The 23,922-nt window shown below is 41.6% G+C and overlaps 1 protein-coding gene across 7 annotated transcripts; it reads right to left on the reverse strand.

Moving 5' to 3' along the window:
- Positions 1-265: 265 nt before the first annotated feature.
- LOC122192898 (gap junction alpha-3 protein) lies at positions 266-13,787 on the reverse strand. Of its 7 annotated transcripts, none has more exons than XR_006182738.1 (3): positions 12,302-13,212; positions 4,176-7,834; positions 266-3,338 (listed from the first exon to the last, which is right to left on the reverse strand). XR_006182738.1 is itself a non-coding variant. In XM_042893581.1 (3 exons), exons 2-3 carry the CDS (start codon positions 7,815-7,817, stop codon positions 4,271-4,273), a joined length of 1,530 nt encoding a protein of 509 aa, XP_042749515.1. In that variant the 5' UTR covers positions 7,818-7,834; positions 12,302-13,212; the 3' UTR covers positions 266-4,270. The 7 variants fall into 7 exon arrangements, 6 of the variants coding, with proteins under 6 accessions (XP_042749515.1, XP_042749510.1, XP_042749514.1 ...); XM_042893581.1 differs by having other exon boundaries at positions 266-4,314; positions 6,332-7,834; XM_042893576.1 differs by lacking the exon at positions 12,302-13,212 and adding an exon at positions 13,686-13,787 and having other exon boundaries at positions 266-7,834.
- Between the last annotated feature and the right edge of the window lie 10,135 nt (positions 13,788-23,922).

A 23,922-nucleotide genomic window follows, 5' to 3' on the forward strand; every position in this document is an offset into this window, starting at 1 on the left:
TGCAGGTCTTGATCAGCTGTGTCTTCTGGACTGTGAGCTTCCTTTAAAGCCGGGAGAGTTCTGTGTGGAGAAGGGTCTCAACATCCAGTTTTCCAACAGCTTCACTTTGGCACGCACTTCATATGAAGAAGGGAAGCAGCAGAGCAAGTGAATAAAGGGAGAGAGCTAACTGACTTTGCTTAACTGTTCGATCACTCCTGTATTTTGAAAGACCATCTACAGAGGCATGAAAATTTAATCTAAAAGAGACAATACTGTGGTACAAAAAGTTTATTTAGTCACGATTTTGTAAACATTTGAGGTAAATAAACATCTACATCAACTTGTTTCTTACAGAATTTAATACACAAGGCACTTCTTGGAAGACAGCACTTTTAATTGTTTGCTGCTTTTATTGTTATTGTAAGTCCACGATGGTCCAGAAAATTCATTATGTTTGTTGTCTGGTTCTGTCATGTAGATGACAAATATCTGGTAAGCAACAAGAAAGCTGTGAGTAAGCTTTCTGGTGCTTTACAACCTTTTAACTGTGAGATATGGTGTAAATGGGAATAGAAGTATATTCTCCATGTTAAAGCATGTTCACATTTCTTGCATAACTCTTCAAGGACTGAAGCTTCTGGAATTTGATTGGCACCTTGCAACAAACTTAAAATGCAAATCTGCAATTTATTTTTTTCATGTCAGTGTTTTTTGTTTATGCAAATAGTCCCATTACATTTACTGGTCTTATTTGCACGAGTAGAAATGACAGATGAAATTGTATTTGCAGGCTCAGAACCGTATCGTTGGCTAGAAAACAAAACATTCATCTTTTTGGTGATATCTTAAACAGTGCAGTATTTCTCCACAAGTATTTTGTTTGGAATTTCCAACCAAGCTGTAAATTTTGCTCTTAAAACACATACACCACACCTGATTTCTGTCATTGAACTTCTACACGAATGAAAAGGCATATAAGTAATAGTGAACCCTAAATTGATTGGTAATAATTGTTTGTGATGAAGTGGATTTTTCCATAGCGTTCTCCCTATATAACCAGTTCCCATAGTTTAAATATGCAGACAAAACTGTTATGGTAGGTCAGTGATCGGGTTTCATTTCATTTAATGGTATTGCCTTATGTCTGAAGAGTTCCTGTGTTAGAGTAGGACAAACTCTTTTAGGTTCAGCATATTGCTAGAGTCATTCTTTTAATTCTTGCACAAATGTAAACTCAGAAAATTTCATCCAAATGTGCAATCTGAAATCAAAAACTGAATGTAAACTTCAGAAAATTAAAATTACAAGAGCACACTTCTCACAAGAAAAATCAAAGTAAATGAAACAAAAATATTTGGGAGGAAAAAGAAAAAGAAAAAAAAGAAAAAAAGCCAGCCTGTTCAAATCCACAATGTTACTGTATGTACTGAAACAATTATAAAGGACCTGGGGGCTCAATGCTCTGCTCTTGCAGACTGCTACCACTCACAGGAGCTCAATGAGATGCAACAACCTGCATCAGCTGAGGCAGTCCCATGAGCCACTGAATGAGGATCTAAGTACTGACCTGAATTTTAAAGCTTGCTTTAGTTATTCTACAGATCATACACTTAGTTAGGTGTTCATACTCGGCAATAATCTCAAGAGCTGCAAAACGTCAGACACTTAATTAGCTCCATGCACCTTCACAAATGACAGATATGCCAAGCCAAATCAACCCCCGGCACCACTTTGCACACCACTGGTTTCTGAATTAGGCTGGAAAAGAACATAGTTCATCTGCTTTCTCAGTCATGCTGTCTATTTTCAAGAAGTTAACATTTTTTCAATGGCAGCCTGGATCAACAAATTCAAGCAGCACCTTCTTATCTATGAAAAAACAGTAGATGGATTTTCATAGACAAAAATATACCACTTCAATAAAGGGAAGGTTCAGGCATGTTTTTTCCATTTAATCAAAACACAAAGGGAAGAAATGTGTGGTTTTAAATTGTACTTGACTTTCTTTTCTATTAACTCACAGCTGCACTAATTAAAAAAGCTCAGTGACAGAAAACAGAACATCTGTGCCCACAGCAAAGAAGCCATGCATTTATGTACAGTACAGATAGATTTTTCTTACATCTTTGTAAAACTGTTGTGAAAAAATGTACTTCTGCAACCAGCGATTTGGTGAACATGTTCCATGTAATCACTGTGGTCGGAAGGCACTTCTGCAAGCCATCTAGTCCAACCCTGTTGCTCAAAGCAGGGTCGGTTATTAACAGTGAGATGTCTTACTGGAAAAAGAGCAGCTCATCACACACCTGTAACTTGTCCAAAAAGTATTTGTTGTTGTTGTTGCTTTTCTTCTTTTTCATAGTTGACTTAACCTTTGTTTTTTTAACTACGTTTATGTTTAAGGCAAAACAATCTTCCCACAGTGATTCTATTCAAAGAGTAAAAATTAGTGGTTACTTTTTTTTTTCACTTTTCTTAATATCAGGCATGATTCTGTTCCACTTCTGCAATAACTGGTTTATGGGTGTGAATACAGTCTTTCAGGATTTTGTTTTCAAACTCCTGCATGACCAAGCTAAATCAAAGTATTATTTGCTATCAGCTCCTTCTTTGGAGTTAATTAATGTATAAGAGTAAACCTTGAAAATTATCAGATAGTGCTGACAGTCTGTTCTGTGAGTTAGCTGGTGTTTGTATGTTTTTCCTAGAACTATGGAAGGAGGGTAATTAATCTGCTTTTAATACCAAAACAGGGCAAATACCTTCAATCACTGTAACACTCACCTTTTGATACACCAGCCAATAGTTACGTTCTGAAAATGTCTTATTAGACACTAAATATTTTCTATCTGTAATTCTTATTTGGGAAAGCAAAGTGCAAAGAATTAGATCTTATCCTAAGTTTTCCATTAGTTCCAAATTAAGAGCTACAGTCCTATGTTAACACTGCATTCGACCAAGAGCTTGGTCCTTCTGCTTTACCATGTATGTGAATTCAGTGAAAATTCATAAGTAAAGATTAATTAAAATTCTGCCACATTAATGAGACTTTTTTCAACAAATCTGATCTCAGATGTGACACAACAATTAAAAGGAGTGGTAAGCACTGAAGGGGAGCTCTGCTCAAACGATTACCTGGGCTTCAAAGAAGGAACAGTTAGTGGACTCTAAATGAATTGTAGCTAACCAAGAAGCTTGAGACTGTAGAAATATTTGGTGGAAATTAAACAAGCTGATTTTAAAAGCACAACCTTTAAGTTGTAGATTTGCTTTGTCAGACAAGCTCTGCTTTGATGTGGAGGCTGCTGTCAAATTTCTCTTCGGGTTGTATAAGAGTTACATTTCTCCCCCTGAACCTTACAGGGGAAAAAAGAAAAAAAAGAAAAAGAAAAAAAAGAAAGAAAAAGAAAGAAAAAGAAAAAAGAGAAAAAAAGATCTTTTACATCTTTCCAGTAATTACTCTGCCTGAAAATACCACATATTCCACAAAAGCACCTGAGCTCTCTGCAGGTCTAACCACATGTTAATTCAGAAGGTATCAGTTGATCCTAAGTTAAAAATATCTCTGCTCTCATTTTATATACAGTATGGATGCAGTACTGCAGGACTCACTCTGTAGGGGCTGCACTAAGTTAAGGACTGCAAGATACAGGGCTCCATCAACAGAAAGTCAGTTTTGCTCTCGGGCCTCAATATTAAAGAAAAAAACAACAAAAAAACACATTTCCCAAGTGGTCTGGAAATACACTCCAGAAGGACTTTGACTTCATTCTCCAGAAGTACGAAAGGAAAATCCAGCCAATGAATTTTGATGTACTAATATGCAGAGATGCGTATTTCATTATTTCAGCAGTCTAATTATTTGACATTTACCTCAACTCGAAAAAACCTCAACTACAAACCTCTACTAATGAGTCCATAATATTTGAGTGCTAAACTCTGCCTTTTGTTTTACAGTGAGGCAATTTCATCAACTTTCATTAAGTTCAGCACAGTTGCATGGATACAACAGAAAGTGGGATTCAACTTTCGGCTTTCTTATAGAAAGGGTTTTTATGGCTTTATAACAGAAAATCCAAGAGTGAATGCTTCAAGCTGAACACTAACAGTAGATGTCTTTACTGTACTACTGTATATTGACTCTCAATGAAGTGTCTGCCTCGAGATCAGTGGCATCAAAAAAGACTTCTCACCTGGTTTACTACAAGCTGGTCAATGAAGTCATGAGACAGCATGCCCAGGGGCTGCAGAACAGCATCTCTGACCAAGAGAAAATCCTTGTGTCTATTCAAAAGCAGACCACTTCAAGCTTGAGTGGTGGGAACATTTTAACTGTTGAATAAAATAAACACATTCCAGAAAACATTTAACAGCAAAGTAACTGGCAACTTAGCTGTTTGCTACAGGATGACCCTGCTTTGCCTGAGTAAGGGTTGCACTGCCAGGCCAAATACTTCCAACATGTGAAGGGTTATCCCAGTGTGTTTGGTTGCTCTTCTCCAATTACAGTACTTCCAATTTACAGCAGCAAAAAGACTGACTCTGTGCTTCATTTATTTTGGATTTTGCTTAGAACAGAAGTTGAACCTAATCCTGCATTTCTTTGTACCCAAACTCTCACAAGCCTGCTCAGGAATTCAAAATTCTGACTAATTTCTGTAAGAGCATTTGTTACAATGAAATGAAGGATTAAGCCAGTTAAAAAGAAAGCTGCACCTTAGAAAAAAATACCCAGTAGTTTCCTCCACTCATTTTTAAGAGAAGTTCACAATTTTCAAAAGCAGGATTTTAAAGTCTTTATAGAAGGCCCCAAATCTACACTCGTTCTGGCTCCCAAAACTCCATGTGAATTTCAGTTCTGACTGAATACGGCCTGCAAGTTCCATCGCCAAACCTTGCTCCTTGTTAAAATGAATGGAAATTCTGCAAGTGACTTCAGTGGGGTCAATACAGACCCATCAGCATGTTGCCCAGATATTTTAGCCACCTTTTCTGCAACATAACATTGTCTAAATCTGTTTTTACAGACTTCTCAGACACTACAGATTTCTTTTAAGGGACAGGGTAGATCATAACAGGAAATGTTGGTTTGGGTCTTCATCACCATTAGTTAAGTTTCCTTCCCCTTACATTTTCTTGTAAGATCAAAAATCAAACTAGAATGAGTAAGTACACAGTCAATTAACTTTAAATCTACAGATCAAAATTACTCTAGAAATGTTCAAATACTTAAAAATATGCACTCAAGTTTACTTCTAAATAGCTTTCTTCCAACAAACTTAAGCTGATAACTAATAGTCTAAAATGCAGAGCTCTACTTCATCCTATTGATTATCCATGGGCAACATATAGGGCCACAATGTACTGAAACCATAATCCTTGCTTTCTGAAGAGAAATTGTTCTGTGTAATCATTTCTGAGGTGTATGGTTTACATTCCTGTCCTCTTCTAAGCAATTTCAGAAGTCATCTAAAATTATAATCAAGCATGCTCAAATATATTTGTGGGCTTCAAAACATGATGTGATCATTGTTGGCAAACACTGGATAGAAGGTCAAACCGAACACTTCTTAACAGGTCAAGAGTTAAAAAATAAAAAGGAAAAAAAAAAATAGAAAGATGAACCTCAAAATGATAAAATCTACTACAGGGGTTACCTAAATTTTGCCCAGCCAAGAGGACCACGTTGGCAATTTGCCATGAACACAAAGGCTTCCTTAAGTTGCGTTATATGGAAGAGACTGCAGTCGCCTTGGTCTTAAATATGGCAAGTTGGTCCAGAGAGATGACAGGTGCCAACAGGCAGTGTGCCATCCTGATGTTTGCCATTGGGCTACACGGGATTTAAAAGGAAGAAAATAAGTCATAGCATCTGCTCACACAGAGCTTATGTGAAAAGGCTGGAAGTGAAGACAAGGGCATGAAGGAGATGATGGCAGGCACGTGGGCAGTAGGGATAGGAACATTTTGCTCAAATGAAAGTCAGCCTCAGGGCACTTGACCTGCTACCATCACCACCTGTTACCTCTGCAGGCCTCCACTGTGGCTGCCCTTGGGAGATCTGCCATGGACATTAAAGAGAGCAGGATTGGTCCCCTGGCCTACGGGCTGCGCTTTGGCCACCCCTGACCTATTAGAAAACGTTGCTATTTTTCCCCACTACAACTCACAGAGTGCAAAAACAGCAAGCATCAAAGTTGAAACCCAGGCCTTCCCACCCGTGCCAGGCCTGGCCTCTCTGGGGAAGGTCCCCTGCCCACTCTGCCTTCAGCCACCTGCTCCGCTGCACAGCGGTGATTGCACTACACGGCCAAGTCATCTGACCTGGCTCTGCTGCTGCTCGACTTACTGGCCCTGCTCAAACGCCGTGTGTCTACAAGCAGCGGTGGCTCATGCATCTCCACGGTGGTGCAGGTGGCTGAGATGGGCCGTTCCTCCGCCAGCTCCTCCTCGCCTTCCACATCCCACTTGCTTCCACTTGCTCCGCTCAAGCTGGTGCTGCTGCCACTGTTGGCTGTGGAGATGGGTGGCCCAGCTGGGGGTGGGAGAAGATGTTCCAGGGGCTCTTCCTGCTCTGGAAGAGGATGCCGGACACTGCTAGGGGTGGAGGAACCCGCTGAGCTGGAGGGTGCCTTGCCTTGCTGCTCAGCTGCCATATTGACCCAGTTCTGCTCGGCTGCCAGGGCATTGCTTTTGCTGTTGAAGTAGTTGATGACAGCTGGTGTGGGTGTGGGGATGGGAGTTGGGATGGTGACAGGAGTGGAGACGGGCGTAGGAGTGACAGCACGGTGCCTGTTCTCTGGAACTGGTGGAGCTACAGGGTAGCTTGCCATGGAGGCAGTGTTGGAGGGGGGCCGTGCCCTAGGAGCAGCTGCAGCATAGTAGGGTGCCATGGTCACCGGAGCCAGCAGCGGTGTGACAGCACGCGTGTCAGGCAGAACAGGAGCAGGTGCAGTGGTCGTTACCACCACTGGCGGTGCTGGTGGTGGCAGGGAAACTGGTTTGGATTCTCCTGTTACCATGACCGGTGTCAGCGTTGTAACAGGCATCTCAAGGCTGTACTGGCTTGTCATGCCCTGCTTCAGCTTCTTCCACCCCAAGTGATATATCTCAAGCATGTTCAGCAGCAGGGAGACAGAGGCCACCACCAACATGAAGATGATGAAGATTGTCTTCTCAGTGGGCCGTGAGATGAAGCAGTCCACAGTGTGTGGGCAAGGCGGACGGCTGCATTGGTAGACTGGCTTTAGTTCAAAGCCATAAAGGAAGTACTGGCCCACAATGAAGCCTACCTCAAACAGCGTCTTGAAAATGATGTTGAAGATGTAGGTACGGAGCAGAGCACCTCCCATACGGATTCTACCACGCTCATCACGGATCGGAAGCTTTTCCTTTCCCATTTTCATAGGAGGATCCTTGAAATTATTGCCTCCTCTACTACCACCACCAGATGTTGCTGCTCCTGGATAGTTGTTCTCTTTGACACTTCCCCTCTTTTTCAGCTCTTCTTTTTCTTTCCTCTTCTCCTCCATGCGTACAATGTGCAGCACATGGCCCAGGTAGATGAGGGTTGGAGTGGAGACAAAAATAATCTGCAGCACCCAGAAGCGGATATGAGAAATGGGGAAGGCTTTGTCATAGCAAACATTTTCGCAACCAGGTTGCTGAGTGTTGCACGTAAAGTCTGACTGCTCGTCTCCCCAGACTTCCTCAGCGGCAGCCCCCAGCACCAGTATCCTGAAGATAAACAGTACTGTCAGCCAAACCTTGCCAATCACCGTGGAGTGCTCCTGCGCGTTCTCTAGCAGCCTCCCCAGAAAACTCCAGTCACCCATTGTTTCAGATTTCTAACCTGCAATAAGAACATTAGAGCGATGTTAAAAAATATTAAACAACGCTGAAGCAGAACAGCTCGTTCCCCCATAACTGACATTTAAATGTACTCCCTTTTTACAGAATATTGCACAGATATGTTCCAAATTACTTTGGGCTGCTTCAAAAGTAATGCATTCTATTTCACTTTTTTGGCTCATAACATGAGAGGCAGATGTTGGTGGGATGGCAGTAGAGGCTGAACCTTCCCACCAGTTTTCCATTACGTGTTGTTGCTGTATGACAGATGGCAGCAGAGGGGCTGTCTGACAGAACGGCATCTGGCATGGAAGCCGCATATGAAGGAAGGGTGTGGAACAGAATTCCCCCATGTGGAAAAAATGGCACCCGCTGACATTCATCAATGCTTGCTGAATGTGTACGAAAACCAAACAGTGGATGTGAGCACAGTGAGGCAGTGGGTGTTGAGCAGCAGCAGCAACAGCCATGCAGATTTTTCCCAGTGCGGCATGAAGGCTTTTGGTTCACTGCTGGTGAAAATGCCTAGCTCATGGTGCTGACTATGTTAAAAAATAGTTTTCTGTAGCTGAGAATATGCTCTATCAAGTACTGTTATTGTGCTCTACGTATCTGCTGTCATTTCCATGGAAACAAATGGGAAGCACTGCCTTCAGAGCTAACCTCAGGTCCCATGCAGCCATGGGCTGTGGGGAACGCAGAAGCAGGATGTTTAGTGCCTCCACCAGCCAGTGCAGTTGTAAATGTCTGTACAGAGTGGCCGGCAAGACAGATTCAGAGTTAGAATTTCACCTGAGGTGCCTCTAAATGCTCTTGCCTATTTTTAGGAAAGATCAGGTGGAAATTAGTTCAATTAATCAGAATATTCTAATTATAATGTGACTGCACCTTTATCGTGGCGTGATACAAAGTCACTTATTTGCCATCAGGACTTAATTATTATAGCACTCAAGAGGCCAATAATGTCTCAAGTCTCTGCTATTTCAATACTGTACAAACACAAAAATTCTGATTCAAAATCTATAACATTTGCAGTTTAATTCTGGAATGTGCACATCAACAAGCATGCTCTCCAAGTCTATTCGTGTTTAGAAAGAGAGAATTACTGAATAATTAGAAATATTGGGAAAAATGATAAATATGAAGAGGAATGGTTTAAAGGTTTCTATACTGTTGTTCCCCTGCCCTGTCATTTGTGGCTACTGAGCCACATCTACTGAAACACCAATAAAATTATTTAAAAAACAGCAGCTCAGGGCACTTCAGAAGCTGTGCACAAAGAAATGAAGTATAAACTTGATGTAATTATCATTTGGAAAGGCTTGAAATACAAGACTGTATTTTTTGAGTAAGATTCTTGTTGGCTGTTTTCAGTTGAGAAACAAGCTATAAACTGCTGATATCACTTCTGGCTGTTTCTGAGTGAAATACATGTAAGAAGTACATTTTGTTCACCTAACAAACACAAATACACTTTACTTTTGGCACTTTCAGAAATGTTTAATATTTATAGTTCAGATACAACAATCTAGATGCAAATAAGTAAATAAATAAAATCACTATCAGAAAAGATTATGCCTTTATTTTCTTTAAAAATCTCAACATACTTTTATTAGCGTAATCAAATGACACTTCACTCTTTTCCCTTGCATACACTTTTTCTCTTTTTGTTTAAGTACCTGTGTGCTACAGTTCCCAAGAAGAGGAGTTCATCATTACGTGCAGAAGTCACTATTATTGGTATTTAACTTATTGTGATTTCCAACAACAGTGTCACTGAAATTCAAAAGGGAACATTTCCAAAGTCAGCACTGAACTTCTTTCGAGCTGTTAGTTAAGGTAACGACAGTCATTTAGTTACTTTTTGTGCAACTTAATTTTACTATGAGGAAGTCAGATACCTGTAAATGCACAACAGTATATTTCCACACAAAAAGCAACATTTTTGGAAATCCTAGAGTGCTGAAACACTTCTTATCCCAACTAAGTTAGTTCAACAAAAACCCTATCCACAACAGAATAGATCTTTGATATCCTGCAGTAATGTTGCCTTTGACATTATGGAATTCCTTTTGCAGTACAGCATGATAAATAGCCAGTTAAGTTATTAACAAGGAAATATTGACTTTGTGTAGTTCCTGATCCTAACCTAATTCTCATTATATTTTATTTTATTTTAATATATTCAAGGTGTTTTTAAAGAATGTGTTTTTGCCCTTCAAAATACTAACTCAAGACTACATAAACATTGATAGGATACTCTACTTCTTTAATTCCAATTAAGTATGCTTTTATGTTTTTCAATTTTAATTTTATGGGAGGTGTAATATTTTGGATGGAGAAGGAATTTTAACCTTGAGAAGTATTAATTTTTCAGGGAACGATTCATTCATTTTGTAACCCTTTTTACTCCAAAGCAGTTAAAATATGCTCAGTTCAGCTCTGTCGTAATGTTCTTGGGGAGCCTTCTTAAATAAAATAAAAAGATACTTATCTCCAGTGGCTGGAGAGATTGCAGAGATCCAAGTCTTTTATCTTCTTTCAGTGTCAATATATTCTCCAGCGAGCAATTCTTAAAGCCAGTGCAACTCATATGAAAATAACAGACACTTTAAAGGAGTGCTTTGATATAAAAAATGATTAAATGACATCAGACTTAACCCAAGGGCTCACAAAGCTCACAGAGTTTTATTTGAGCTATCACCATTAGGGCCAACAACAAAATACCTACATCATATTCAAACAGGCACTATTTCAGCTGAGAACACTTTCAGGCTAGCTCTGCAGTGCTAAACTTCACTTGAACAGGACTACTTCCAGCACTGCTGACTGTGCTTTCAAATACAGAGACAGGAAATAGTTTAACTCTAGTCTCACATACTGTTTGCAAAGGGAGAGCTCTTTTTCTTTTCGTAGTTGGAAAAAATACAGATAAAAAAATGAAATTCAAGAAAAACTACTTGCAAGGAATGATAAAGCACTCTGATTCAGAGCTATGAAAAGCAAGTTACCTATCTTGGGATCATTTCATAACAACTGGCAGTTATGTATATTGGTTGTGTCACTTAAAAATCATAGAATCATAGAACTGCTCAGGTGGAAAAAAAACCTTAAAGATCATTAAGTCCAACTGCAACCTGACCATGCTACCCTAACAACCCTCCGCTTCATCATGCCCCCATTAAGACAAACACTGCAAAACAGGCAATTCATTAAAAATGGAACGGAATTACACTTCAGAATTAATATTCTACCATTAGCTAACAAGCTCAGTATAAGTAAAATTGGCTTTGTGGATGCTGTGTGCGTTTGTGTGTGATAAAGGGAATGAGCAAGAGAGAGAATATATTTTCAAAGCTGTGATGTCAAATGTATCCATCTACAGAAGACAGATAATCTGGCATCTATAAACTTGCCAGTTATTATTTCTATTTGTATTTCTGATCCTGCCACAGAAGAGGTTCATCATCTAAAGCATCTATTTATGAAATATGGCATTTTAATTACTTCTGATTTTACTCTTACATATGCTTGTGTATGCATATATACACATGCATGCAATACATATATATATATAAATGATGTACAAATGATTCCATAGCTGTGTTACGTATATTTCCATACTGTGACACCTGCTCTACTTATGTTTTCATAAAGCTGTCAAATCTAGAAAAATGCCTTTAGCAATTATTTTGAGACTAATGCATCTCTGCTAGAACACGGTTCAGTTTCTTAAATTCAGTCCACATTTCATTTCTTCTGATAGTCTATAATATCTTGGGATTTGTTTTTATATCCAAAATTATGTACACTTCACAAACCAGTATGAGAAAAAAAAATGCTGCTAAAAGAGAAAACATAACTTGCAATATTTCCTTGTTTTTACAGTAAATTATCTTTTATAGTAAATTATAGTAAAGGAAAAGATGTCACCTTGCACAAAGTTTGCAGTGGACCATGTCTGGAAAATGTGAAGGGAGAGAATGAGCTGCTGTAATTTGCAGTGAAACCTAATGGCATTTGGTCTTGTACACATACAAATGTGAAATAACAGCTGAGGTTTCATTATTGGCTTTATAAACTCATTTTTAATGAAGGCTTGAAAAACACCTCTCTTCACGCTCCGTGTAACACTTTGAGAGGCATCTACAATCACCTCCATTACACTTTAAAAACTTGTGAGAAATGAATCCCCTGTCTTAAACATAATGGAGCCTTCTCCTTAAAACCTAGGCGAAACCTCTTGACTTCAGTGACATTTTGGCTCGAGTGAAGGAAAAGCACAAGGAGCTGACCCAGGAGAGACACTCCACCTGCAGAACTGCTCTGTTCCCTGGCATAGCAAACCTCTGCTCTGATTCATTGCTCACAGGAGAAAAACAGGAACAAAAAGTAACCCATTTCCTTTCCCAGCATACTAAAATGCCACCTTAGAGCTCTACTTTGGAATTAAAAGACAGTGACTTACCAACAAAACACTGAAAGGTGAGGAGAGTATGGAGCTACCGGGGCACTAGGAATGGCCGTCGAGCATGAAGGGGACAGTCCCTACATCGCGAGTGAGTGGAGCGTGAATGAGACAGATCTGTCAAGTGTCCACACAGCATCAGCCACACGGATCCAAAAACTGCACAGTAAGGAGCGTCCCACCCCCCGCCCCAGAGTTACAAGGGAAAGAGGAGCTTAGCTGCCAGTTTAAAGATTCAAGACCCTTTTCCACTATAGAGCAGCAGGCACCCAATAGACAGGTTGAAATGAGAGGGCACTTCACACAAGTTACGGTAACTGCAGGGGAGGCAGTGCCAGAAATCCTCTTCAAACTTCTTAAAGAACTTTTCTGCACTATCAAAAATCAAGAAAGTTTGTTTTTCTTGTTTAATTCTGAAATGCTCCAGAGAGATTTTTCCTTCTCCCTTTAAAATTCCTTTAAAGGGAAACTCAAGCAGCTTTGCCTACTCAGTTCAATTCCTTGTTCATATCTGTGCCAGATTCTTACACAACTAACTCACGTGCAGGATTCCTAATAACATCTTGTACTAATGTGATTTCCTCAGCAAGTCAGGAATGGATTCAAATATCTTTCTGATACCTTCTTTCTTTTTTTCTTTTTTTCTTTTTTTCCAATTTTTCCTACAGGAAAAAAAAAAAAAAAAAAGACAACTTTTCATTCTGCTAACACTGGCAAACGTTTGCCTCATCAAATTTCCAAAGAATTCCAAGGAACGTTCACTCATTTCAAACACTTTCCATCCCCTTTGAGTCCTCAGTGAACACGGGAGGAACTGGCACATTTTTGGTACCTCTCGAACCAAGGAGCGAGGCAGAAGCTCATTCCCCGAGCGGCCTGGCGGAGGTCAGCACGCTGCTGTCCCTTGGCTGGGGCAGCAGCCCACGGTCAGGCAGGCACGGAGCTCACCCTGAGAAAGTCAGAGGCGCCTTGGGTCACTCGGTCCGCGCTGTCCTCCCGCGAGGCGCCTCTTATAAGGCTGGAAGCAAATCCGTCTCTGCTTTGTATTGGGAGTTCATTCGACTCCTAGCCTGAAACTAGCTCGAAATGCGCATCAGTGCTCAAATGTGAACTCCTTGGGGAAGGAATGCCATCTCCTACACACGCACAGTGGGGCGCGCAGGAGCCGTGACCATCTCGGAGCACCCGGCGCCTCCCTCCGCTGCATTCCCGAGGTGTTGCGGGAGGTTCGGGCGCTTCTGGCCGCGCCAGGCTCCGTCCCGCCAGTGAGCGCGGGGACAGATCGCCGGCCCGCGATGCCTCCGTCAGCACGGGGCACGGCTGAGAGGCTGAGATGTCCGCTCCGTCCCCAGAGCGGGGCACCCGCCCGCTGCGCTCTACTTACGCGTTGCGGGAGCAGTGAGTGCTATTGGGAGTAGCAAAAGCTCAGCTCGTTCGGGTGCGTCCAGACAGCGTTCGCTCATAGCTCGTTTAACTCTGGGGAAAACAAGCCCGCAAAGCTTCGCTCGGGAGGCGTCGGAGGCTGCGGGTGCCCACGTCGGAGGCTGCGCTCGGGCCGGCGGCAGCCCACGGCACCCCTCCGGCACGGCTCTTCGGCGGGCGCCGGGCACGCGGCCCTGGGGGGGCGGAGCAGCGCCGCCCAGTGGCGGCCTCGCGTACCCGCGTGCAGCGGCCGGAGGAAATTGGATGCCGTGAGGGGCTCTTACGCAGCACTTTTACTGCCCGCAGACCTTGCAAGGGAGAATCTGCGCTGCCTTCCGTGCGGTGTCAGATACTTCTTAAATCGGGTATTTGCACGAAGGAGTTTGTTTTTCTTTTCCTCAGACCCTGGAGCCCCACAGGGCTGCCAGCACCGCAAGTTGTGCTTCACCAGCTGCAGTTAACGCTCTCCCATCAGGCCAGATCATTCCATAGGTAGAAAGGAAGCAGCAATACATCACAGTCCTTTGCATTATTTCAAGAGGCCCCTCACGTTCTACAAATGACTAGAGTCCAAGTTTTCACAGAATCACAGTCATAGGGATTGGAAGGCAACTTCCAGAGATACTCCAGTCCAACCCCTGCTAAAGCAGGATCCCTATAGCAGGTCACAAAGGAATGTGCCCAGGTAGTTCTTGAGTGTCCCCATAGAAGGAGACTCCTCAGCCCCTCAGGGCAGCCTGTTCCAGTGCTCCCTCACTCTCACAGTAAAGAAGCTCTTCCTCGTGTTTGTACGGAACTGCCCCAGTTTTTGCCCGTTGCCCCTTGTCCTGTTGCTGGGCACCACTGAAATGAGAGCCTGTACCCCTGACTGACAATCTATACCCTTGATTGAGTCTATGTTAGGAATAGAAGGCATTGTGAGCAATATTTTAGGAAGTGTTTTTTCTCAGACAAGAATATCTGTCATGCTGCCGTGCACATGACATTTAAAGAACTTGATTTATTGCAGCAATGCTTGGAATAGTCCAAATAATTTGCAGGTAGTTCTTGGTATTTTCAGCATTGGTGCTCAAAAACATTAACATCTCTACATTTTGGTTCAGCTTTTGTATGTTCTTGACTATTATCCTGAGAAAAGAAAACATTAGGCAGAATGTCTTTATTGGCATTTACATGTAAGTTTCAGTTGGTAGCTACTCTACAGTCAGAGAGCTGAAAACTCAACTACACAAGGTCATAACAAAAAACTTCAGTCCAGAGGAGAGAAGGCTCTGGGGACACCTGATAGTGGCCTTCCAGTATCTAAAGTGGGACTATAAGAAAGAACACACTCATCTGCTGTCATAGGACAAGGGGAAATGGTTTCAAACTAAAAGAGGAGAGATGTAGAGGCAAAAAGGTTTTTTATGATAAGGATAGTGAAACCTTTTGACAGGTTGCCTGGAGATGTGGGGATGCCCCATCACTGGAGACATTCAAGATCAGGCTGGATTGGGCTCTGTGCAACCTGATGGAGCTACAAGTGTCCTTGTTCAGTGCAGAGGAGTTGGACTAGGTGGCTTTTAAGGGTCCCTTCCAACTCAAACAATTCCATGATTCTTTGATTCTATTCAAGAAAAAGGTTTGAGACCCTGAATAGCCATGTGTAGCAGGGGACTAGTGGCAAATGGAAACAGAGGATCCAGATCTTTGCAATGCTTGGTTCATCCCTCTTAATCTTTCATCTGGAAACACTAGAAAGATCTCTGCTGACCTAAGAGTAGTAGTGGCACAAGGACAAATGACTATCAGCAGAGATGAGTGATATACACAAAACAGCTGCCATGACTGTAAGGGAAGTAGCATTGCGGTGTGGATCATGGAGCAGTGGGGCATGAGAGCAAAGGAGAGAATCCCAGCAGCCCATGTCGCTCACAGCACTGCAACTTCCTCCACTCAGTGAAGCCCCTCAGCTGAAAGACTTGATCCTAGGAAGAGAAAGAGAAAGATATCGCTTAGAATCATCTGTCCAAGAGGTTTAACTTCATGAAACACTGGGTTTCCACAACACAACCCACAATAGTGCTTTTCCAGTATCATGATGATTTTAAGAAATATTTCCCACTTGCTGTGTAGCCTTAAAACTCTTTTGTTAGAAAAATACTCTTGATTAGAAGAGCAGTGAGGTTCTAGAGGAGCCTTTCAGCACTGACACAGAAGGTTTTTAAGATAGAATCCAATATATCTTCTAATAGGGATAATCTGATGCAGTTGCTGCCCACAACAGGACTACATCCATCCACTAATAAATTCCTTTCCAAGAATTCCTCTCTGGAACAGAAGAACAGTTCTGAACTGTCGGCAAATCTCTGGGATGTCTGTAGAAAAATTCAGAGGCAGAGAGGCAAAATGCCCCAAGTAAACCTAAAAGGTGCAGCTTTAAAAGTAAAAGGCCAATTAAGTACTGGTGAAAACCCAAAGATGAAAGCATGCTGAGGAGGTATGACAGGCTATTTGTTAGCTGTGTACTAGAAGATGAGGATCTGAAGCCGAATACAAGAGGAAAAGAGTAAAAGTTGTGTTTTTCTCCCCTAGACATACTAGGGTCTATAAAAGGTGAAAAGATCTCATAAATTAAGAAGATATATATTAATCTTAGGCTGAACCTGAGCTGCTGCCCTATAAAAAAGAAAGAGATCTGCAGATGAATACTGATGAAAAGCAGTTTTACCCCGTGCTACTTCTACTATACGTATCTGTTTTACAGTACAGAGGACGATCACTCATCCCATATTGGTGCCTCCAAATGCAGTCAATGGAAGCAACTCTGATCTGCAGTGCACATCTTTAGTCATAAACAAGCCACATCAAAGTGCTGCATAGCTTGACCCTGCTGTAACTGTATTCACACAGCCTCAAAAGTTGCTACGAATGCCTTCAGTTCAGGTTGTTGGGGCAACAACCCTGCACGGTGTGCGAACGGAAGAACTTTGCTTGACATGCCGCTATGCTGCAGAAGATGGCACTAGAGATATTTAAATGCTGAGAAAGGCTACTACCAGGAGGCAGCTGTTCAAGCGAGCACTAAAGCCTTTTCTTCCTTCCTTGTTTTCTACGCGATGAATCGAATTTAACTATTTAATAAATCGGTAATAAAAACTGCAGTAGTCGTTTAATTTCATATTACATAGTTACTACTAGTAACTATTCCAGTTAGTATCTAGTTTTCTGCTCTGTTAGATACTACGGACAAGCACATCAGAGAATGCAGAATATTAACAAATAAATAACTGGTGGCAAGAAAAGTTACTGAGTCTGTAAGAATAGTGGCACAAATGAATTATCCCAGAGTACACAAATAATCTGGAGCAGAGCTGAATATGGCACTGAAATCCTAGGCTGGCATTTTAACCAACGGAGCAGGCTTCCTCTCAAAAGAAATCTGTGGGAAATCTCCTAATACAGAATCACAGAAAGAATCACAGGATCACAGACTGGCCAGGGTTGGAAGGGACCTCAAGGATCATGAATCTCCAACCCCCCTGCCACATGCAGGGTCACCAACCTCCATGTTTAATGCTAAACCAGGCTGCCCAGGGCCCCATCCAATGTGGCCTTAAACACCTCCAAGGACGGGGCATGGTTATGGCAGTTTTTCTTTTTTCCACACTACTGGCAGAAAAGTGAAGAGATAAGACAGAAATATTAGTACTTGGCATATATTAATGTGGGCCACAATTCCAGCTAACAGAGCTGGAAAAAAAAAAGAGTTCAAAAAGTTCTCTGCTGAGTTAGTGAGTTAAAACTGTTCATACAGCTGTTGAGAGGAGACTGTGTTGCAGCAAGGGAGAAGGTGGCTAATAGAAATTACTAGAGAGAAAGGAAGCTACAGAAATGAAAGAGGGGAAAGACAGGAAGGCTTCTGTCTTTCTAGTAGCAGCCACCTATGAAAATACAGCCAGAAGCTGTGATTTGAAATTGCAGTTTACGTAGCAGCAAATACAACTTAATACGTTGCCATTCCCTCCAGCCCTTCTGCTCACTCCCTACAGCTCTTCTTGCCCTACATCATGGCCTACTGCCCCACAGTAATGTAATCATAAACATTTGTTCACTTACTCTCCCTGTAAGTCAGACCAAGACATTGATCCAACTAAAAATCAATCCAGCAATGCAAAATGTTTGCTTTTATAGCAGTTAAAACAGCCCCTCAATCCAGTGCTGACTGCAGCTGTGCAAAAAACTATACTGGCACAGTAAAGGCCCTGTAGTGAAGGCACTTGTTGGATGGGGAGGGAGAGAGACACAGATGGGACAGGAAAGGACAGGAAGCAATAACAATGTTAATATCTTTAATGAGTGCTACTAGTGAGCACAGTGAACAGCAAGGAATTGCCTGGAGGTTCACACTCAGAGAGTTGTGGTCAAGAGCTCACTGTCCAAGCAGAGATCAGTGACAAGAAGCATTCCTCAGGGATCAGTGCTGGGACCAGTGCTATTTAACATCTTTGTAGAAGACATGGACAGTGAGATTGAGTGCACACTCAGCAAGTTTGCAGATGACACCAATCTGAGTGGTGCAGTTGACATGTCCTAGGAAAAGGATGTCATCCAGAGAGACCTGGACAGGCTTGAGAAGTGGCCCACAGCTGCCTCATGAAGTTCAACAAGGTCAAGTAGAAGGTTCTGCACCTGGGATTGGGCAATCCCAAGTACAGATACAGGTTGGGTGAAGAATGGCTTGAGAGCAGCCCTGAGGAGAAGGATTTGGGGGTGTCAGTTGATGAAGGACTCAACATGAGCTGGCAGTGTGTTCTTACAGCCCAGAAGGCCAGCCGTATCCTGGGTTGCATCAAGAGAATTGTGACCAGCAGGCCGAGGGAGGTGACTATTCTCTTCTACTCTGGAGTAGCAGTGCCCCATCTGGAGTACTGCATTCAGTTCTGTGGCCCCTGACACAGGAAGGACATGGAGCTGTTGGAGCGGGTCCAGAGGAGGGCCATGAAGATGGTCAGAGGGCTGGAGCACCTCCCCTATGAGGACAGGCTGAGAGAGCTGGAACTTTTTATAAGGGCATGTAGAAACAGTACAAGGGGAAGTGGCTTTAAACTGGAAGAGGGTAGATTTAGACTAGATATTAGGAAGAAATTATTTATTGTGAGGGTGGTGAGACACTGGAACAAGGTTGCCAAGAGAGGTTGTGGATGCCCCCTCTCTGGAAGCATTCAGGAACAGGCTGGATCAGGCTATGAGCAACCTGAAAATGACATGTTATTCCTCTGAATCTTCTCCTGAATGCAGACCAGGCTGCCAGGAAATCCACCTACATACAGTCAACTGGACAACAAGACTTAAAACAGGTCTGGGTTTTGGTTTTTCTCCATCTGGGGGGAAGTTGGGGTACAAAACTGAGGCAGAAGGAGCTTTCTATCCACTCTGCTGATGAGAAAAATAATCCATTGCTAACTTCATTAGTATAAATTACAATTTTATCTACTCATAGTGCCACATTGTATGCTTTTGTCAGGTGGAATTTATTGCAGTGCAAGACTGCAATGTTATGATCGCTGAAAGCACAAAGGCGCCGTGCTGATAGAGATCGTACTGGGTGGACCTTGCACTGACATGCAGACATGAATTCGTATGAAAAATAAATTTATTTAGTAGGTGATCTTTGGGTCAGAAAAAGAAGCTCTACTACTTGACTCAAATGGGCCCCCATTCCCCACAGATTTTTTAGAAGCTCCCTCTGTTTTAGCAGAATTCTATCTCCAGACCACCCTCAGCAAATCTTGGACTAAGTTGCCATTTAGCAGTCTTCAGTGATGAAGAGTTCATCATCCACAGAATGGTTTTGGAAATGACTAGCCCAAATCTTACTGCAGCACAGTCCCTTTATTTCTTACGCTGTTGCCAGCAGATACAAAGAGTAATTTCATCTTCCTTGCCACAGGCTTTTACACATTTGGAGAGTTCTGCAGATCTTTCTTCAAACTTTTCCAGGCTGCCCTGTCTCTTTCATGCATTCCTGTTAGGTTCTATGTTTTAAATATTTGGTCATCTATTATTTCTCACTCCTTGATTTCTCCAGTTGATAAACTTTTTTAACAGAATGTGCTCCAAAGTTTCTGATTTTCTGAATTTCCAAAGTTTCTGCATTTCTGATAAGGAACTGCAGGTGCTAAAGAAGAGTGGAATCATTATTTCAATACCATATTTTTAGAAAACCTTTAATGCATACCAGTATGATATTTTCCAAGTCAGAAACATTGTTGATTCACGTTCCACTGATGGCCTACTACAACATCAGCTCTCTGCAAAACTATTCTTTGCTGCAGAACAGTTTTCCATCCTAAAATCTTGCAAGTGCTTAGTGTTTCACAACACTACCATGTACTCCTTTCCAAAGGAAGTCTCAAACAGTTTTTGTTATACCATTTCTCCCAGCGATAAGGATCTTACTGACTTCCAAGCCTATCTTCCCAAGTATCTGCAGCTCCTCCCAAATGCATAGATAGAGGTTATCCTATATGGAGATCTTCACACTTTAACAATGAATCATTAACAACTATCTTACTGCTATGTACAAAAGCTTTTATCATGGCAGAGACATAAATTACTCCTGACAAATCTGTGTTGCAATGTCTCACTCTTCTATCAGATGACAGTGCTATAATGATTTAGTAGTCAGTTTGTTCTACCTGCACTTGTGCATGGATGGGCAAATGCATATTTTGCTTTTGTTCATTTATATTGGAGAGATTGTGGAAGCTCCTTACACTACATATTAAGCACTCAGTCCTTGGAAAGGATGCAACATCTAGAGAAGGGTTGTGACTAACCATAAGCAGGTATTATGGTAATGATGCAATATACAATAGGTTTGAAATGTTTACCACGCCATAATTATAAAAATATTTTTTCTGGCACCTGTCATTGCACTGACCTTAACAAACAATGGTGTTTGATTAATCAACCCTGCTCCCTTGTGAACATGACATAGCTGTCACGTTTGTCTTTCAGTTGGAGAAACTCGGGTTAATTCTGTGCTAGGACTGCCATAATACTTTCAGACAAAGTGAAAGGAGTCCTATGACAAGAGAAATGCTGATAGTTGGATACCAAATAGACAGCAGATGTTACAGCCAACCCATCAAAAGAAGGTGCAGCAATCCTGCTGATGTGTGGATCACGTGGAGGAGGCAATCTTTTGTTGTCTTAAAGGGTGAACCTCAGTCCTGCAAATGACCTGCAAAACATTCATAATCAGTTTTGGTGATCCTGAACTGAACAGTTTTAAGATTGCTGATTTTCTATTTTTTTTTTTACTACGGCTGACTGTAATTGCCAAGGGGACAGCAAAGATACATGTTATCCATGCAAGCCAGCCTGCCCAGCACAGCCTGTCCTCTGAAAAATGCCGCCTGCTTCAGACTACTGTCACTGCATTCACTCACTACGGTATTTATTTTCTTGGGTCCCACACTGGAGTTTCACTATGAGTGAAATGCTATTTGGTTCTCAGTAGTGCAAAATACACTGCTGTTCAAACAGCAGCCTGAAACCAGTGCTTTATGTGAGCGGCTTCAAAGATACAATGAAAAAGTAAACACCATTTGAACATACGTAATATTTTATTCATCCAAAACCTGCAGTAATTCACAGCTGTACCATGTATGCTCTCCACCAGCTCACTGTAAACATATTTTCTTAAACTATATGCCCTACTGACATGCGATTTACCAGAAAGGCTGATGCAAGCATCTGGCTACCTGGCAGTACGCTTGGAGAGGATTTTCTGTTATGAAATGTGTTATTCAAATACAATGGATTACAGTGAGCATTGCACAGACAGATGAAAAAATAAGTATTGTGTTAGTGTTGGTGATTTACAGGGCAGGAAGGGAGGAGTTGTGTATGATTATGTGGCCAGTTCTGAAGATGAATTCTAGGGTAGCTGTGGGGGATCAGTCATGATAGCGACAGTAGGTGTAAGCTGAGTTCTCAGAGGTGGAAAGTCAGAGATGTAACTTGTTTCCTCAGATGAGTCTGCCAGTTAAATCTTAGCTCATTTCCAAGCCTAAGTTATAAATATATACACATACACACACACATGTGTTTGTTGTGTGTTTATTTGCTTATGGCTAGGCACGTGTATAAAGAAAATACCCAGGTCAGAGCTGGGACAACTTTACAGAAGATAAATATATTCTGTAAAAGAAAACAAGCTGAGTTGGCTGGATGGGAAAGAAAATATATGTAACTCCCGAATATCTTGTAGGCCATTATTCTTAGCTAAGACCATTAAGTCTCAGTTATCATTGTGTATTTATAGGTTTGGTTTCAGGGCTTTCAGATGAAAGTTTAGCCTTATGAAGCCAATGGTAATCCTCTGGTCATTTTAGCCCAGAGGGATAATTCTAGACTGCCCCATTCCAACAACTCCCAGCTCGGATAGCACATTATTTGACACTTCATATCCTGGTTGTGCTGTACCCTACAGTAAGGAATCAGCCTCCTTTACAGACAAGACTTCAGATTTGTTGCTTCAGTCAACATTCTTGCAACCTTCATTCTGCAGTCTAGCATCCACATGCAAAAGCGTAGATAGACACTGTATTTCAAGAAAGAGCACACACAATTCCAAAACAGCATTGTATTTTAATGTGTGAAATCTATTGTTTGTCAACCATGCAATGTAGTACACAGAATTAGGTGTACAGGAATTCATTCCTAGTAAGTATCTGAACAACATTATTTTGTTTTCTTAAAAAGTAGCTGTTAAGTAACATAAACAGAAATCTCATAGACAGCAAACATCTCCTGGTGGAGCTAGTACACCTAATGCTACAGTTGGATCAAAGTCCTCTCTTGGGTCACTTTCAGCAACTGTCCCAGTTACTGTCTTTTTCTGCTTGTGTGATATCTGGCTGCCAAACTACTAGCTGAAGATAATTAATTAACCTTATCTTGTTGGAGTTGCCAGTTTTGGCATGCTGCGTTCCAAGTTCCAGTTAAAGGCACAATAGGAAAACAAGCTCTTCTCTATGGAGAGGTTATGCTGTTTATTTCCAGCTAAAGTTTCACTAGAACAAGACTGATTTACACAACATATTTGTTTCCTAGCGGAGATCACACATATGGCCTTCCTCTATAGGCTCACAAGGTCTGCAGGATGTATTTGATAGCAAAGGCAGTGTAACAGATTGAAAAACAACCTGTGGCAGAAGGCAAAAATTCTTACAGTAGCTCCCAGCTATTAAATGTATTATTGCTGCATTCATTTTCTTTTTTGGTAAACAGATTTTCATTAGACACATTAGGCACATGTAGGTAATACAGAAAATGGACACCACAAATGTCCTTTAATTATGATTTCAGAAGAAAATACAAATCTTGTTACAAAAGAAATGTAACACTAGAGCACTGGGAGTGTAGATAGTTCGTTCTCTTTGTACTCGTACACAGAACAGTGCAGGAATTCTACCAAGCACAAATCCAATGTGCCAAACTTTGTTATTCAGAGTTGAATTAAGGATGTTTTTACAGAGCAAGTTTCCAGGTCAGCTCATTATTAATGACTTTATATTTTTGTTCATTCACACTTCTAAGGATGCTGTTCCTTTCCTTTCTGCTACCATGTTTAATGAACAATTTCCATCTGCAGTCAAATTATAACACTGGTTAAGCACACAAGCAGTGGCAGTCTGCTTGTGTTCCACTTCCAGTGCACAGTGAGAGGTAAGTAGTCAGCCTGGGCAGCTTTGTTCATCCAGAAGCATTTGAGGAGATGGCTACAAAAAGAGAACCTAAGGTAACTAGCTTTCCTCCCAACCGAAGGAGCATTACTAAAGCTGAAGAGGAAGAATTGGTTTACTAGAAGCATATTCAGTGGGCAAGCACTAAGGAAGTACACTGCATTGCTTCTATAGCTGCCAGTGACAGGCATAAAACAGAGCATGCTTTGAGACTGCTCTGGAGAGATGAAACAGACTCACATAGTTCAAGTTAATAATGTACAATTCACAACTCAGCAATGTGAACATTATGTTTTCAAGATCCCCCTGACTTCTGATTGAGAAACTTTGCTATTTTGGCTATGCAAGTTGTCTGTAATTCTTGCTCATCCTATTGTAACAAGAGAAAAGGTGTTTCAATCTCACTATGTAGAGAATGCCAGAGAACTGGGAGTGGTTTGATACAGCCACTTAAAAGGTGCA

This window comes from Lagopus leucura, unplaced genomic scaffold, assembly GCF_019238085.1.
Source record: "Lagopus leucura isolate 7727_CA_CO unplaced genomic scaffold, USGS_WTPT01 26-6_obj-0_obj, whole genome shotgun sequence".
NCBI lineage: Eukaryota > Metazoa > Chordata > Aves > Galliformes > Phasianidae > Lagopus > Lagopus leucura.

Bases quoted from the DNA above. Each gene is read 5' to 3' on its own strand.
- LOC122192898 (XM_042893576.1), bottom strand. From the start codon at position 7,817: ATGGGTGACTGGAGTTTTCTGGGGAGGCTGCTAGAGAACGCGCAGGAG.